This window comes from Seriola dumerili, unplaced genomic scaffold (assembly GCF_002260705.1).
Source record: "Seriola dumerili isolate Sdu_G_001 unplaced genomic scaffold, Sdu_1.0 BDQW01000011.1, whole genome shotgun sequence".
In the NCBI taxonomy this organism is placed as follows: domain Eukaryota; kingdom Metazoa; phylum Chordata; class Actinopteri; order Carangiformes; family Carangidae; genus Seriola; species Seriola dumerili.
Genome location: NW_019174266.1, coordinates 2237041 through 2252734, shown reverse-complemented (window position 1 = coordinate 2252734; position 15694 = coordinate 2237041). Strand labels below are relative to the sequence as shown.

Sequence of the window (15694 nt, the reverse complement as noted above, 5' to 3'; positions counted from 1 at the left end):
CACTATGAAAGGAAACTGGAATTGCTTTATTAAATAAGCACACGCTGAAATGAGTTACTGAGACATGTAATGGACACATTTTTCTTTTGCAGGGATTCAGACTGAAAACAGCTCTGCAGGAGACTGACTAGGCTTGTATACAAGAGGACGTTACCACACACACACACACACACACACACACACACACACATACACACACATCCACACACAGGCAGCAGCAATTTTTAGGGGGTGTTGGTCAGGAATTATTTACATTTCGTGAAAATTATTATTAAATTAAATCCTTTTTGTTTCCCGTTGTCAGCAATCTTCAGGGCTAGTCAGGAAACATTCCCGGATGCTGATGCATCATAAGTAGATTCTTCTCTGACAGATTTGATAAAGGGCCATCAAACACCAACCCCATTTACACACACACACACCTTTGAAGCATTTTACAGAAGGTGGTACACATTTTTTTTTTAACCTCCTGCCCAAAATACCACAGTAACCAGTAATCTCCCTCCCGCTTTCAGTGACGTGACATATCCCAGCTTGCTTTTGGCAGTGGATTAATGGAGAGCTTTGAGAATTTTGTCCCACAGTGAAGCAAGTGATTCAAAAGGGACTTTGACTCCCTGATTTCTGACTTCATATCTCTGGCAAAGGAAAGACACAAACATGACAGAAAATGTCTCAAGCTCAACTAGTGGAAAATTGGAAGTGGTCTGGAGTTTAGTGTGGCCGACTGATATTGGCAGAGCAAATAATGAAGGCTGTGATTGAGATTGTTCTTTTGAAGGGGAGCCTTGAAGGCTGCCAAAGACCTAAATATTGTGTCTCACTTTTGAAGAAGAAAGCTGTTAGTTTTTGGAATTTTCTGGACAGGGCTTTTGATAGTGTTTGTGGCTTTATTTAGTGTTTATTTTGTCTTTTTATTTGCTCTTATCGGCGGCTTAAAGACAAACTTAGGAAACAGCCAGCCAATATAGCTGAAATCCTGACTGCCCGAGATTACATGTAGTTTATTCAATTCGGCCGGTAAGTCAGTGGAAACTAGGCGGCCTGGCAGCTCATTGAAGTAGGACTGTCAACAAAATATGTGTTCAGATGTGGATTTATACAGTCTCCACTGTATAGCGCATTCTCGGCTCCAGCTGGACGACAATGCAGCACTGTCCACATCGCAGGGCTTTCTCTTTGCCTCAGCTTTGCCATTCACATGAATGATGACCGAGTCGCTCCGCGCCTGCCTGACTTTTTCTTTTGTGTCGAGATGTGGGTCTCTCTCTGTCTCACTCACATCCGCACAGACACTGATAAAGGTTAAGAGGAGCAGTGTGAAAGTGGAGCAGCGCTGCCCTATTTTACTGGTTATGGATGAAGTGATGGGTCTGGTTCATGTAACTGTAGTGTATCATGTATTCCCCTGCAAGCCACTCCATGTCCAACAAGCTTTTATTGATTAGCATTCTTTTGCTAATGTGCAGAAGATACTAAAGGGATTTGGCAAAGCACCGCACCACTGCTAATCCCACATTAAAGTTACAATGCTTAAGATTTCAGTCCTGGTTGATTTGGTGACTCCCATGGTTACTGGGCGTGACAGCGAGTGTGATTTAATACAACAGGTCCCAGAATGCTTTGGTGCTTTGTCAAAAATACAACAGAAGAGCAACTGGTATTTTCAAAGCAGCCAAACAAACTCGTGTCGTGTTAATAAAGACATCAGTCAACAGTTGGCCTTTTTCCCATCATACCATGAGAAACTGCAGTCTCATTTCACGCCACACGCAGCACACAGCAGTAGGGCATGGTGGGGTTGGATACCTTGCTGAGGAGTTGCTTGCCGCTCTTCTCTCGTCTCGTCTCTCATTTTTTTGTTGAATGCTTTTAATGTTTAACTAGCAGCAGTAGGAATACAGCATACAGCTCCGACGTGGCGGCGGCAGAGCGAGCAGTGAACAGCGGGGCCGATGTCAGGGAGTTAAAATCACAATCAGTCACGATGGATTACATGCTGCATCATTCCCTGTGAATCCCCTCATGCACAGGTTGGCAATCTGAATGCAATTAACGAATGGCAGACTTAAAACAGAGGTAATTACTGAATGTAAATATAGTCAATGTCTATTGCCAAAACAAGCCAACCTTAGATATGATCAAAAATACAGTTGGAGTTCTTGTCTCCATAACTTTAAAGGTTCAGTTCACCTTACTTCCAAAAAAAAAATAAAAAAAATAACTACCTCTGTTCATCTACATTGTATTTGGGTGGAGGTAGAAATTTCAAAACCTGGATAAAAAAAACCAAAGCCATCTGCTTGACTAAATACCACTATGGTTTGTGATAAAATGTTTTATTAATGAATGTAAAATGTTGCCAACACATTAATTACATCTATTCACATTCACTCTTTTATTCTCTGGGTTGTAAAGTGTAGCTCATTGAATCCTGCACCATGGTGACAGAAGAGGACTGTTAATCACACCATACAGTGTGTTGACTGGTGGATGTCCCATATAATTGGCTGTTGATGGGTGCAGCCTGTGGTGTCAGAGCATGCAAATATGCCCGTGAGCACATCACTATTCTAATTGGCATCATCGCCATGATAACCGCTCTCTCCAGTGTTTCCCCTCTGTGAAACTCCCACTCTTCACCGCCACTGAGCCGCTGACGAGAGGAAGGTGAAGGAAGTGAAGATGGAAAGGTTTTTTTTTTTTTTTGAGGGGTGGGGGGGGGGCACAAAACAGAGCATATTCACATGACCTCTACATTCTCTACTGCAGTGACAGCTCTCTCAGCAGGTGGGAAATAAGAAAGGTACAGCATAAACAGCATTGAGGCACTGCAGCACTTGCACATCAGAATGAACAAGCACGAAATATGTGCACAGAATAACATATGCACAAAGTTGCAGATTCAAGAATTAAGATGCATTATTTAGAAGATGCATGCGTATAAATAAATGCCCTATAATTAGAAAGGTGTGGCATCGTGCTTCTCCTTTGTAAGCAGTTACTGACATAAAAGAGACTCTGACTGTGATACATATATTTAGATGACAAACTCTGCTGCTGTTGAGTAATTGATTCATTCTCTCGCTGGAGGAAAAATCGTTTCTTTTTAGGATTAAAAAGATCCACCATGTGTAGTTTCTGAATGTGTTTACTTTGATGCGCACAGGCCAGAAGAGTATAATTTGCAAAGTGATGAATCAATCAATCTTGTATTGTGTTGAATTCATATAGGACGACACACAGCATAACATTTAAAAGTGCATTCAATTTGACAAAAGTAATGCTTGACTACTTGAAATCAGAAAACACATCCCAGAACTGTAATGTATGTAATATATATCATATTGCTCTTATGGCTAACATGTTAGCAAGCGCCCACTTCATGTATTTCACATGTGGAGTAAAAATGGCATCCCAATGGAGCCCACTCTCTTTCCATTAGTGTGAAATGTTAATTGAATGTTAACAGCCATTATAGTCATGATTTGTTAGCTTCTGAGAGAAACACCACTGTGATGTTTTCCTACTAATTGCCCCCCCCGCCTCCCCTTTTGTGCAGGCTAAGTAACTTGCTTCTATATATGGTGGGTGGGTTAGTGAGAGTCCTTATAGTCGACCATATGTTCAGTCAAATCAAAACCAAAAGCTGACGGAAAACCTTTTTGAAAGCTTCAGCGCTGCAGGGATTAGCAGCACCAGCGATCTTTTGACATTACAGTGAGTCATTTCACTCAATGTTAATAGCACAAATAAGCTTAATGGAGCTTTAAGTATTAGCCAAAAGCAGAAAAATGAATGTGATTTATGTGCGGCCGATTGGTACAGTCATATATCAAGACTGATCACCTGCTCAGCTGCTGACCTTTTCTGGCTCACAAACCTCACTCTCTGTCCTGTACTCTGTTTGGGAAATAACCCCCACCACTAATAAGAGGAAGTTTTACTTTGCATGATGATGATGACGACTCCTCTTCACTTTGATGACTCCTGAACATAGTGACTATAACTTTTTTTACTTTTTTTTTTGAAGTAAAGCCTAACATGTTGTTGAAGTCATTATTGCAATTCCTCTATCACAGAGATCAAAACAAGCACTAAATTACTGCAATGCCCTTTCAGTGAAAGGTGAAAAAGAGAGAAATCTGCTTGCCACTCCGAGTGCGTCCCTGCAAGCAGGAGGCATGAGCTCTTGCATGAGGAGGAGGAGGAGGAGGGCAAAACCTGACAAATTGTTCTGTGACATCCTCACAGAGGCCCATGGGAGCTCGCTGGCATCGTTAAGCCCACCTCAGCGCAGGAAAAAATGGTGAATGACGCTGAGGTTTGTTTGCCTTGATAATGCCAAAGTCTGTTTGTGTCTGTGTCAGGAGTTGGATGGTTAATCCAGCCTGCATCTCAGGTCTAGATATCAATACCATGTTAGAGAGCCGTGAGGCGAGACTGGCTGTCATGCTTGAGGAGAAAAGCCTCTGCCCTACACTCTCTGTTTTCCATGAAGGGAGAGAGAGGGCGAGAGGGAGCAGACATGCACACAGTCTGTTGGATTTCCTCTCCTATTCAGCTGTATTGAATCAGTGTTCCTGCCAGCTCAGGACAAAAAGAGACACATGTTTGTGTGTGTGTCGTTATCATAACCAAACATTCTCTTCTGATTTGTTGTTGGCAGGATTTACGAGCGGGTGATAGACCCTCCTCAGATGGAGCTCACCCCAGGCAGTGGAGTGTGGCTAGGCCAGCACAGCCACAAGCATGGCCTGTTTAAGGTAAGAACCCACAGATGATGTGTACACACACACACACACACACACACACACATATACACTTCCTTTCCCATACCTGAACGTGCTTTGCATTCAAGATCGCATGGATAATTGGCCAGATTTGGAGTAGGCTGTGTGGGGAAGAGAGCCAAGTGGAAGATACAAGAAAGAAGCACTGAGGGCTCACAGAGGAACTGCAAAAGCTCAACGTGTGCTTTGAAACGCTTATTCCCAAGCCCATTACAATGTTGTCGATTTTTTAATCACTGCTCATTTTGTCAGGCTCCTGCATGCGCTCGCAGCAGGGAGGGGGCAGCGTGGTATCACCAAGACGTGCACAGGCTCTTGATATTCCCACCTCTCCTGCCCACCTGCCATGCAATCAATGGGTCTTTTATTTTTATCTATGTAACATATTGATTAGCAACCACAGAACCTACTGTGGTTTAAATTATTTCTCCTCCCCGTGCTTTGACACTATCGCTGCTGCGCATCAGCTCACTGTTCCTCTTCACTCTGCTTCCTTCTCCTCCTCCTTCCTTCATCCCCTCTCACACCGACACTTCAAGGAGCTTCCTCTTCTGAAAGAAAACTCTGGTCTTAATAGACGCAGCTCCATCATCCAGTTCCCTGTGTTGAGTCGGCTCAGTGCTCGGAGTCTGTGTTCCCCTTCATGTGCAGGGAGCACTCAAAAAGTGTTTGTCAGCAGCAGGGACAGATGGTAGGAAAAACGTTCAGGCTTGTGTCAAGTGACGGAGGGAATGAGAAGATTCTCCCTTCAGGTTTACACTGGGATGAGTTTGCATGTTGGCTGACAGGTGCACTTGTAGCACCTGGAATCAAGGACCTGTTGATCAGTGTATCAGAGGGCCATTTAGTGCTGCACCTTTTTTTTTTTTTGTATTACTATTTATTTTTCATCATATTTATGGGCCAAAACTTTTATTACTTTAAATTTAGTAGCTTTGATTTTCACTACAGAGAGAATAAAAGGCGCTGACAGATATAAGAAATAAACTGTCAGTATAGCAGGGCCACAGAAAATAACTCTAAAATGTTTGCTCAAATTGTAACACTTGTCCTGCTAACAGTAGCTTGACACTATACGACTAACTAAACCTGTTGACACTGGCCAACGAGTCCTCCAAGTAATTTGAAATCCTGTTATCCAGTTTCATTTTGTTTTGAACTTAAGCTCAGGATGAATGAAGCCAATTAATTTGAAAAACAGAAATTCTTGACTAATTAAACTCTAATGAAAGTTCCATATTTAAGGACCAGCTGCAACAAAAGTCACCGCACCCTTCATTAGTGAGATTCCATTCTTTTATTTTTGTAATCAAGTGAGAAGCACTCTACCCATCTGTTTTTTCAATGAAGGGCACATAAATAGTGAATTGTGTGTGGGGCGTTATTTTTCAAGGATGTCCACTGCGCCTTCTGTTATTGGTGGCTTGGCTCCCACAGCTCCTAAACACTGCTGCAACTGTGTTTCGGCTTATGTTCGGTAGCTCACTGATGCTCTTGTACCCTCTCCATCTTTATGAAGTCTCACAGTCTGGTTTCTTAATTGTTCAGGCAGTTCCTCACCATGTGGCGACATGTTGCATTAGACACAACCCACGCCAAAACTGTCTTCAGTTTTATAAGCTTGTTCATCCGCCCCGACGTCCGCCTAATGTGGACTTGGTCGCTCTGTACGCTACGTCACCAGACCTTTGCCTTATGCCCATCATGATGATGATGTAATAGTAGTTGAAATAATTTCAGAGTTCTGCTTAAATGTTTCATACAGTCTAAAGGTAGATTTCCATTATAAAGCAGGTCTAGGTTCTATATTAATACTGTGAAAGTATCAAAGCGCTCAGTCCACACAGAAATGCACACAGCCTGTATTCAGAAACTGAGCCTTAAAACCAGCCGTCAGGACTTCAGTAACTTTATGAGCTCATAAACAAAGCAGTCACCGCCCTCAGCTGTGCCCCAAGCCCCGCCCACCTGGACCCACTATCTAACCTTTCAGGATTTGGTTTCTCTGAGTGTTTTCCTGAAATCTGCTATATTTTTAGTCAATCACTCAGAAAGCAGTCAGCCAATCAGAAGAGATGATCAGAGCCTCCTCTCTTCTTATTGGCTCACTGACCTGTTATTAAAGCCTGAGAGAGGAGATGTAAATCTACATTGAGATTTTTGGTTCTTAAAACCACATATATATCTTCTTATGGAGGCTTAGGGTTATTCAAATCATTTCAAAATTATTTCCTGTTCGTATAGGTGTCCTACATGAACAGACAGGTCACAAACAGCACATTAGACAACCCATCAGGTTCCAATACCTAAGTTAGCCTACTAGCTATGTCCCTAGCTACATCTCAGCTTGAGGGTGCTGTCTATTTGCATGTTGGGAAGGTTTGACACAAACTCTCTAAAATCCTGTTGTAGTCTTTTGCCACAGTCTGTAAATTAGCTTGTGTCTGATTAGTTTAATCTGTACACAAAATAATAGGTTGTAGTTTTACAGGGAATTATGTGCTGTAACCATTTCTTGGCAAACAGTGGTCAGACACACACACACACACACACACACACACACACACACACACACACACACACACACAAACAGAGAATGACTGAGACAGACAGAGACAAAACATATTGTCTAACTTATCATCACTACTCCTTTGCAATTCTGTTCACACTCTCTCACCTGCTCCCTTCTTTAACCTGCTAAATACGAGGAGATAAACAGAGTCTACTTATGTCTCTTCGTGTCAAAAGCAGGGAGGGGTGAGGAGTTTGTTGAGAGAAGAATAAAAAGGCAAAAGGCGAAGGAAAGGGAAAGATGGCCATGAGCTATAGAAGTATCTCTGCAGATGGAGATAGGAGGTGAAATGAACCAGCAGCTGTAATCTATCCCATTCAGGATTCAGGAGTGGGATAATGATAAGATGAGCTAACTAGGCCTTTAAATAATACATATTGAGCCCTCGCAGTGGCTTGAGACGCTCCACGTCCTGGTGCCGCCTCATCTCGGGGGCCTCTCCATCTGAAGGCGCAACCGTAATAAATTATCTTTATCTAGAATCCATTGTGCCAAGGATGCTAACTCCTCAGGGACACTGCAGGCTCATTTGGAACCAGTGCTTTTGTGAAACGCTAGGTGTTTCATGCGCTACGGGACAGTAATTACTCTAGCACAGACAATGATGGAGAGCTTGAACACGTTACATAACGTAGCATGATGGAGGAAACGCCAGACCTGAACGTGAGCTTAGAGCTCTCACTCAATTTGCCTTTTACTTTCCTATGTGTCTGTCTCATAGTCTCCTCTGTTTCCTGCTTGTTTAAATTAGCTTGCTTCTGCTTTGTTCACGTCTTTCCCCTTTTTTATTTCAGCCTTGCAATATCCACAACATATTTTTCTCCTACCTGGCGTGCTTGCTCTGTTCTGCCCTCGATCAGTAGTAATACAGTAAAGTTTGGGGTATTTATCAGCTCCAGCTCTGATCGGCATTGATATAAAAACAACACCTGGGTGAACCCACTAATTCTCACCCCTTTTCCTGCTGTTTGTTGCACTATAGCGATATAGAATGATGGTTTAAGCCCCTAATGTCTGCACGTGGGGTTCAACTCTTTTTGTTACTTAATGGCTGCATTGACAATCTCTTACCAACACAGGCCGAGCGAAATCATTACTGTCCACCACTGTGTTGATTTCAAACTTTTGTATTCATTAGTTGGTTTATGTCAAACTAGAGCATGGACATATAAAGAAGTTACTTCTTTATAGAGATCATCTTCGGTGTCTCTCTGTTCACCTGTCCTTTGTCTCTTCCTTCTTACACTTGTTAATTAGTGTTGTTGAAGATGATTTGGTCCTGGGAGATGAACTGCAGGTGGAACTTAAGTCTTCACACCTTGCCAGATAAAGGAAAGGTCATGTTTTGCATGATCAAAGTGAGAAAGAAAGAGTTGCAGGATAAAGAACAGGGTAATAGACCTCAATGCTGCCCAAAGGCGAAGCTCTGGCCAAACATGCCTGGCCCATTATTGCTATAATAAACAAGTGAACTGGGAATTATGACAGTAAAAGTGTGCAGACAAGCAGAGTGAAGGTAATTTTATCAGCAATAACAGTGAGTGCACGTGGGAATGTTTGGGGACACCAAGAAACAAATGATGCATAAACAGTGCTTAAGCATGCACCGCACACACACACACACACACACACACACACACACACACACACACACACACGATTTGCATTCCTTGTGAGGACCTTTGTTAGGTATGTACATTCCTTTTCCCCTGCATGAATCATAACCAAACCTTAAACCAATCAAACCCAAAATGAAACCTTACATTATTCCAGAGAGCTGAAGTCCCATCACTTTTTCATCTCTTTAAAGATGTCTGTTTCCCATACAAATGCATGAAAACACATGCACTTACATTCTAAAGGTCTCTTCTTCCTGCATGTTATTTTCATTTTGATTTACCCATTTCATTTAGCACATGGCAAGACCTAAAAATAGCCCCTTTAAAGCTTCACTTCTTTAATTGTAAGGGCTCTTAAAAGCAAAAGAAGCTGAAAAACATCCATATCCATATCCAATCCCATCCATATTAGGAAATTATAAGATTGCTCCGGCCAGCAAAACTATTTACTAATTACTAATTACACACATAGACACAGAGGAACACATTTGGAGGTATTTGTGTTCACCTAATGAATGTAAGTCCAATTATCTTTCTCCTTCCAGCTTTGTTTTGGTCTCCTCCAACTCATGAGAAAAAAACAAAAGTTATCTAGTTGCTAACTTTGTCTGCCTGCCGGTTTGTGCAGGGCAGGTGGCAGTACAGGTGCTCTGTCAGAGGTTTGCTGAAAACAGCTGGCTTCTGGTGTGAGACTGAAACATACAACAAAACATAGCAGCATAATTTGCTCTGTGTTCAGAGCCTTGAGTCCTTTCATATCACGCATACTCCTTCGATTCACTGTTAATATAATATTGATTAGTTCAGACTTAACGCTGAACGTCAGCACATTTTTCTCCATTCATTTCAAATCCAGCGTGTCAGCTGCAGTGAGACAAAACAATGGAGAATGTGACCCTGTCCTAACACTTAAATACTAATGTAAATAACTTAAAATGCAGCTGTGTAATTGGACTTTTGTTATCATGAGGGAAAAGACATTATTCCTTAATAGTCCCATTAGGATTTGGCAGAGGAATGAAACACTCGTGCACATTTCTTCCTGTGTTTGTGTGTAAGAGTGTGTTTGTGTGTTTGAAAGAAAGCGAGAGGAGAGATTTTATGACTTCAGTTCAAATTACCTACTGATCAATGACAGTGATGTGTGGTCAGGCCTCCTATGTAACACCTCTGGGACAGACAACCGTGATCTGCACCTTCATTTTCGTTCTGACACTGACAATCTCTTCTTCACTGTGCATTTCTTCACAAAGCCTGTATGTGTGAGAAGGAGAGTGTGTTTGTTCTCAGTCTGTGCTGCAAGTCTGTTCGCCTCAAGGCTCTCTCTCTCTCTCTCTCTCTCTCTCTCTCTCTCTCTCTCTGTGAAATGGAGGCAGGTGTTGCTTGCATCCAGGCAAGCCAAATTCACTGTAAATGAATTTCACATACACATAAAGCAGAGATGAGTTGATGCCAACTGTGCTTGTGGTTAGGAATTCTAATGTCCCTCCAGTAGCCAGTTTTCAGGAGCTGCTTTGAAGGAATGGTGAAATTATATTGCTTTCTCATGTGTGTGTGTGTATGTGTGTGTGTGTGTGTGTGTGTGTGGGGTCGGGGGCACCCCAGTGTTTTACAAGTTCTGTTTTCCATTAGAGAGGTGCCTTTTTTCCAAGGTTGCTCCCTGTGGTTATCAAGAAGCCCTTTATTTACCAGCCCTGCACCTCTGGAGATAGCCTGTCATTCAGAGTGACTGACACACAGTCTGTTAAAGGAGAGAACTCTATTGGTTATAGGCCATTTACTGACTTCAGTTCAGTTAGGAATGGATGCTGTCTGCAGAGTGTGGTAGTATATGTGGTGTTCTCTCACCATTTGTACAATGCAAGCAAACCTTTTATAATATCAGTTAGTTATCTGATTTCCAGTTTTCTAGGATGCAAGGTTTCCATGACATTAGGCCAACTTAGATTTTGGAGGATTTCAGTTTGTAAATCACTGCGTGCACTTTACTGCAGGTCTTGGTCCAGATGCAGATCTTTTTATTGTAATTTAGATGATGGTGCAGCCTTGACAGAGGTATACACTCTGAGTGCTTTTTAGTTTAGCTCGGAAAAGAAAACACTCAACTTAAAAAAAAAATCCTCAGAAGAGTCGTTCATGTTCTTGGTGATCAAATATCTTGGTTTTAGTTTTTTTCAACAAAGACTAGAGAAAACCGATTCTTCTAAAGTGGGAGGGGTGTTCATTTGAAGTTTTGATAGCCATGAGAAGATACATTTGTATTGTAGTTTTCAATATAGTCTCTCTCAGGCTTCTCTCTGGATCTCTAGCAAGAACAGTCCACACAGAAAGCCATTGTTTCTGATCTCAGTGTCTGAATACAAGCTGTGTGCGTTTCTCTGTGGACTGAACGCTTTGATACTTACAGTATTAATATAGAACCTAGACCTGCTTTATTATAAGAAAAGGCTATGGAAATCTCACTTTCTACAATATGGGACCTTTAATATTTTTCGCCATGCTAGTGGCATGGCTCTACCGGCGGCAATGATGTCAGTCTGTCATAAAAGGGGTTTTGATTCCACAGCATGGAATATCAATACAGATGCTTTACATATCATTGTCTCTTTGTGCCTTCCCCTTCTGTGTTGCCAGGGCATTATCCAGGATGTGAAGCTGATTTTCGCTCCCAACGGCTACATCACACAGTGTCCTAACCTCAACCGCAGTAAGTATCTTGATGACACAGTCACACATAGTGTTATGAACACGCACGGAGAGCAAAGGTAGAAAGAAGAATGGACCCCGTCCATTACCGTGTGCCATTATGAGATTGGATTGTAATGAGCTATGTGTTATCTGGCAGTGACCTCTCTCCCCGCTGATCACAGACAAAGCCTCTCTCCATTATTTCTTCTTTCTCTCACTCCAGTAATCTTCATTTTGCTGTAATTCAGACTGTGTGCAGCCTCCTTTCTCCTCCACCTTGTTTCTCCATCTGTTTACTGTCAAACAGATTAAGATACAAGGTCACCGCTGTGCCACTGTGTCTGTCACTGATCAATAAGGCATGTAATCACACCTTGTCGCTTTATTATTGATACTAACACCAGCCACAAGCCTAAGACAAAGAGTAAACAGATGTGCGAAGGCTTCCCTTTTGTTTGCTGTTGGCCACCATGAGCTGTGTCCAAATAAATACAGTCAGGCTAATGATTTTTTTTTTTGTTTATCTCCTCACTAAACGCTTCCCTCTTTCTCTCCTTGTCCTTTCCTTCTCTGTTTTTGGTGCTTCCTTTTTCCTCCGTTGAGCTTGTCCGACATGCAGCGATTTCCTGAGCCTGGTGCAAGGCATCATGGACCTTCAGGAGCTCCTGGCCAAGATGACCCTGAAGGTAAGGACAGAAAACAACTTCCCACACAGAACAGTACCATCACCAGCTCACCAGCCTGTACAACAACTTAGACGAATGTGTAACATACTGCAAAACTAGAACTTACAGAGACTTTACAGATAAAAGAAAAACAATGAAAATGCAAAATGTTGGCAACCATGTCAGCGAAAGAAATGAAAGTATCCACTTAAAAGATCCTCTAATACCTTCCTCAGTCTGACAAACAAATAAATACATAAATAATATTATAAATAAATTACATCCTTCTGTTCTTTCGCCGGAGACAACCAAATCCTTTGATTCTGTTGCTGCCTTCGTTGCAATCCCATTGTTCTCTCTCCTCCCAAATCATCAACAAGACGGTGCCCAAAAAAAGATAAGACGTTATTGTTGGGAAACAAAAACAAAATGAACATGCACCTTAATCTGTCTGGAGAAAATCTGATTATTCTGTCAGTTATTATAGTGAGCGTGGATTGAAGTGGTTTTATGACTCAAAAAAAAAAGAAGATATTAATGTGCATGTAAGAGGGAGCAGCAAACAGACAATTACTTGTTCCCAGGAGGAGAAATGAAACAGTGGAGCAGTTTTCACTGTAGATATACAGTAGCATTATAAGAATAGAGAGGTATATGGATGCATTACTGTGCCTCCTTGAAGAGTTAAAGTGTTTGATTATCGAGTAAAAGTTCTGACAGTAAAACCTGACTGCGAATAACGATTGATAAAACAACATCAGCTCAAGCTTTTGACTGTATTACATGGTCATCATCAGCAGATTGAGTTTGCTTGGTTGCCGTGGAACTGTAACCCCGAGTTATAAATGAAGTGAAGAGGAGCGTTGAGTTGTCAGGTGACAAACTTAACCTCAGGTTTGGGTATTTTTGTGCTTTCATTTCAAAAGAAGGAAAGGATCAAAGATTATATATTTTATGAGCTTATGTCATGTTGTTTGAATCAGCAGTCACTACTGTGTGCTCCAGACGTCAGATGAATTAAATATAGAAAAAATTTACCTCTAAAATGCGATGGAAGAATGTTTCCATTCTCGGATTTTCCTCACGTTTGGTTTGTTCGAGGATTTAGTCAGTTGAACTCCTGCTCACATGTAATCGGCTGCTATTCTCTGTATATGGGATTCAGACATTTTATTTCCAGAGAAATGTGATGAGTAAATTGTGAGATATTCATAAGTATCCTACTTAAATACACAATATACACCTTACTCACCAATCCTCAGTAGCAGCTATATCTTTATTAGCATATGCAGGGCTGGCACAATAAGAGATATGACTGCTGAATATATCTTCTTAAAATTGTTTGTATTATCATGTTTATTTTCTTGTGCTGCTGCAACTGTCATTTTAAATGCTAGAGATTATGTTTTTTGTCAGCACGCACACACACACACACACACACACACACACACACACACACACACACACATACATGGGACGGGTACATACAGGGTTCAGAGAGGTGTCAGTCGACTTCACCGGCTCAGCAGGAGGCTAACAGGCAATGTGCACTGTGCCCTGGAGCCACAGGGGAGAGCTTGAGCCATTTATAAGACTACACATCTGCATAACTGTGTGTGCATGTGTGTGTGCTTCTGCGTGCATGAGTGAGTGCTATCAGGTGGGAGTGAATGAAGCAAGGACATCTCAGCGGGCGGGTGAGCTATAGAATAATTTTTGGTGTAAATAAGGGTGAAATGAAGAACATTACCCTACCGCTGTTCCAGCGTTGCCTCCTTCACATTTACGCACCTCGACCTATTGCCACCTGACCTCATTGCTCATACGAGTTGCGGTGGAGAGGATGCAGTCATCTCCAGCTATAAATGGCTCTCTGCCTTGACGCTGTAGAGAGTGGAGGAATTCAGCATGTGGTGAATAATTGCCTGGTCTTGAATGTGTGATGTGGAATGTCAAGGCAAGGTGGAATGACAATAAGCTTTGTTGTTTGTGGGGATTAGCACGGTGGCATTGCCATGTTTTCTATGTGTGTTTTTGTGAGAGGAAGCACAAGCTTTTGTTTTTGCCAAAACAGTAGAAATAGCTCAGTACCACTTTTTTATTTCTAATACCACAACATTGACTATCAATACAGATATATGTCCAATATAATGTATGTCCTCTTTAAAGGGAAAAATGTTGGTTAAAAAATAAACACATTTAATGGAGCTATTTGTAAGTTTTGCTATTGCTTCATAGCTAATGTTAGCATTAACAGCTGACGTACAAGTCTAGAAGAAACGTTACTATTTCAGCATCAAACTTCATTCGCCAGTGCCAACAACGCCAATGTTAACTCTTGTCTCTATCACGTTCTTCTACTGAAATATGCTAACCAGCTAGCCCCAGCCCAGCTAGCCCCTCCAATGGCAGCTCACTGTAGCTTCCCCGCCGACCCTGAAGACGTAGCGCTGCTCAGAGGGCGTATTACAACCTCTAGTCTTGTAAACGAAACAATGGCCGAAGCTCTGGTCAAGCATCAGTCACCACCACCTGCTGCTGGAGCAGAAACCACGTTCAGCGGCAGAGAAACCTTACAAGTAAACATAGTTTTATTTGTCGATGTCTCTAAACTACCTTCCGCCAAAAAAATAGTCCCAATAAAAAAAGTTGACTGCAAGGTCAGAGACAGATGAGTTATCTCAAACTGTCTGCATGGCTACATACTGCTAGAGGTTAGTTGGTAATATAGGCAAAACAACCCATTAATTCATGGTTACTGTCCAGATTTTGTGATTTTTAAGCTTTCAAATAAACTCCTCCTTTATGTAGGGGAGCTGCTAGATAGTCTGTGAAAAGAATGTGGCTCCAAAACGATAAAGATCCCTGCCATGTTCCAGGCTCCCTGTTCATCTGTAATCACCCCATATCTTCCATTTGATTTGTCTGGAAGGAGTTATTTGGGATTTTTTTTGTTGCTTACAACAACATTTTCTTGGTTTCTCACTTTCTTTCACTGCATTTGTATTACAATACAATATGTAGGCTGAGTCTGAAAGGCTAAGAGAAAACAATGCCGCTACCTGATGTAAACCCAGGCACATTATTACTTATCACTTACATTTTAAGATTCTCTGATCAGGTTCTGGATTCTCAGTGTGTTTGTTTCATTGTTGCGGCTAAAATATAATTACTTGGTGGCAGACGGCCCAGATCTGGATTACAAACAAAATTTAATTAATTGCTCAGTGGCCCAAGACTGATTGGTCCCCAGCATTTCATGGAAACGTATTCATACATGTTTGACATATCCTTCAGACACAGAGAGAAACAAAAGAGATTGAAGGTAATGAATGCAGCTTTTCTCTTGCCCTCCTT

General features: G+C 41.8%; 1 protein-coding gene across 1 annotated transcript in view; it reads left to right on the top strand.

The window, feature by feature from the left end:
- The window catches only part of nell1 (neural EGFL like 1), a 242836-nt gene that overhangs the window by 65670 nt on the left and 161472 nt on the right, over positions 1-15694 (top strand). Inside the window, exons 5-7 of the mRNA XM_022748050.1 lie at positions 4670-4766; positions 11619-11691; positions 12276-12358. Of these exons, the coding sequence (XP_022603771.1) occupies positions 4670-4766; positions 11619-11691; positions 12276-12358 (253 nt within the window). The remainder of the gene's footprint in view (positions 1-4669; positions 4767-11618; positions 11692-12275; positions 12359-15694) is intronic.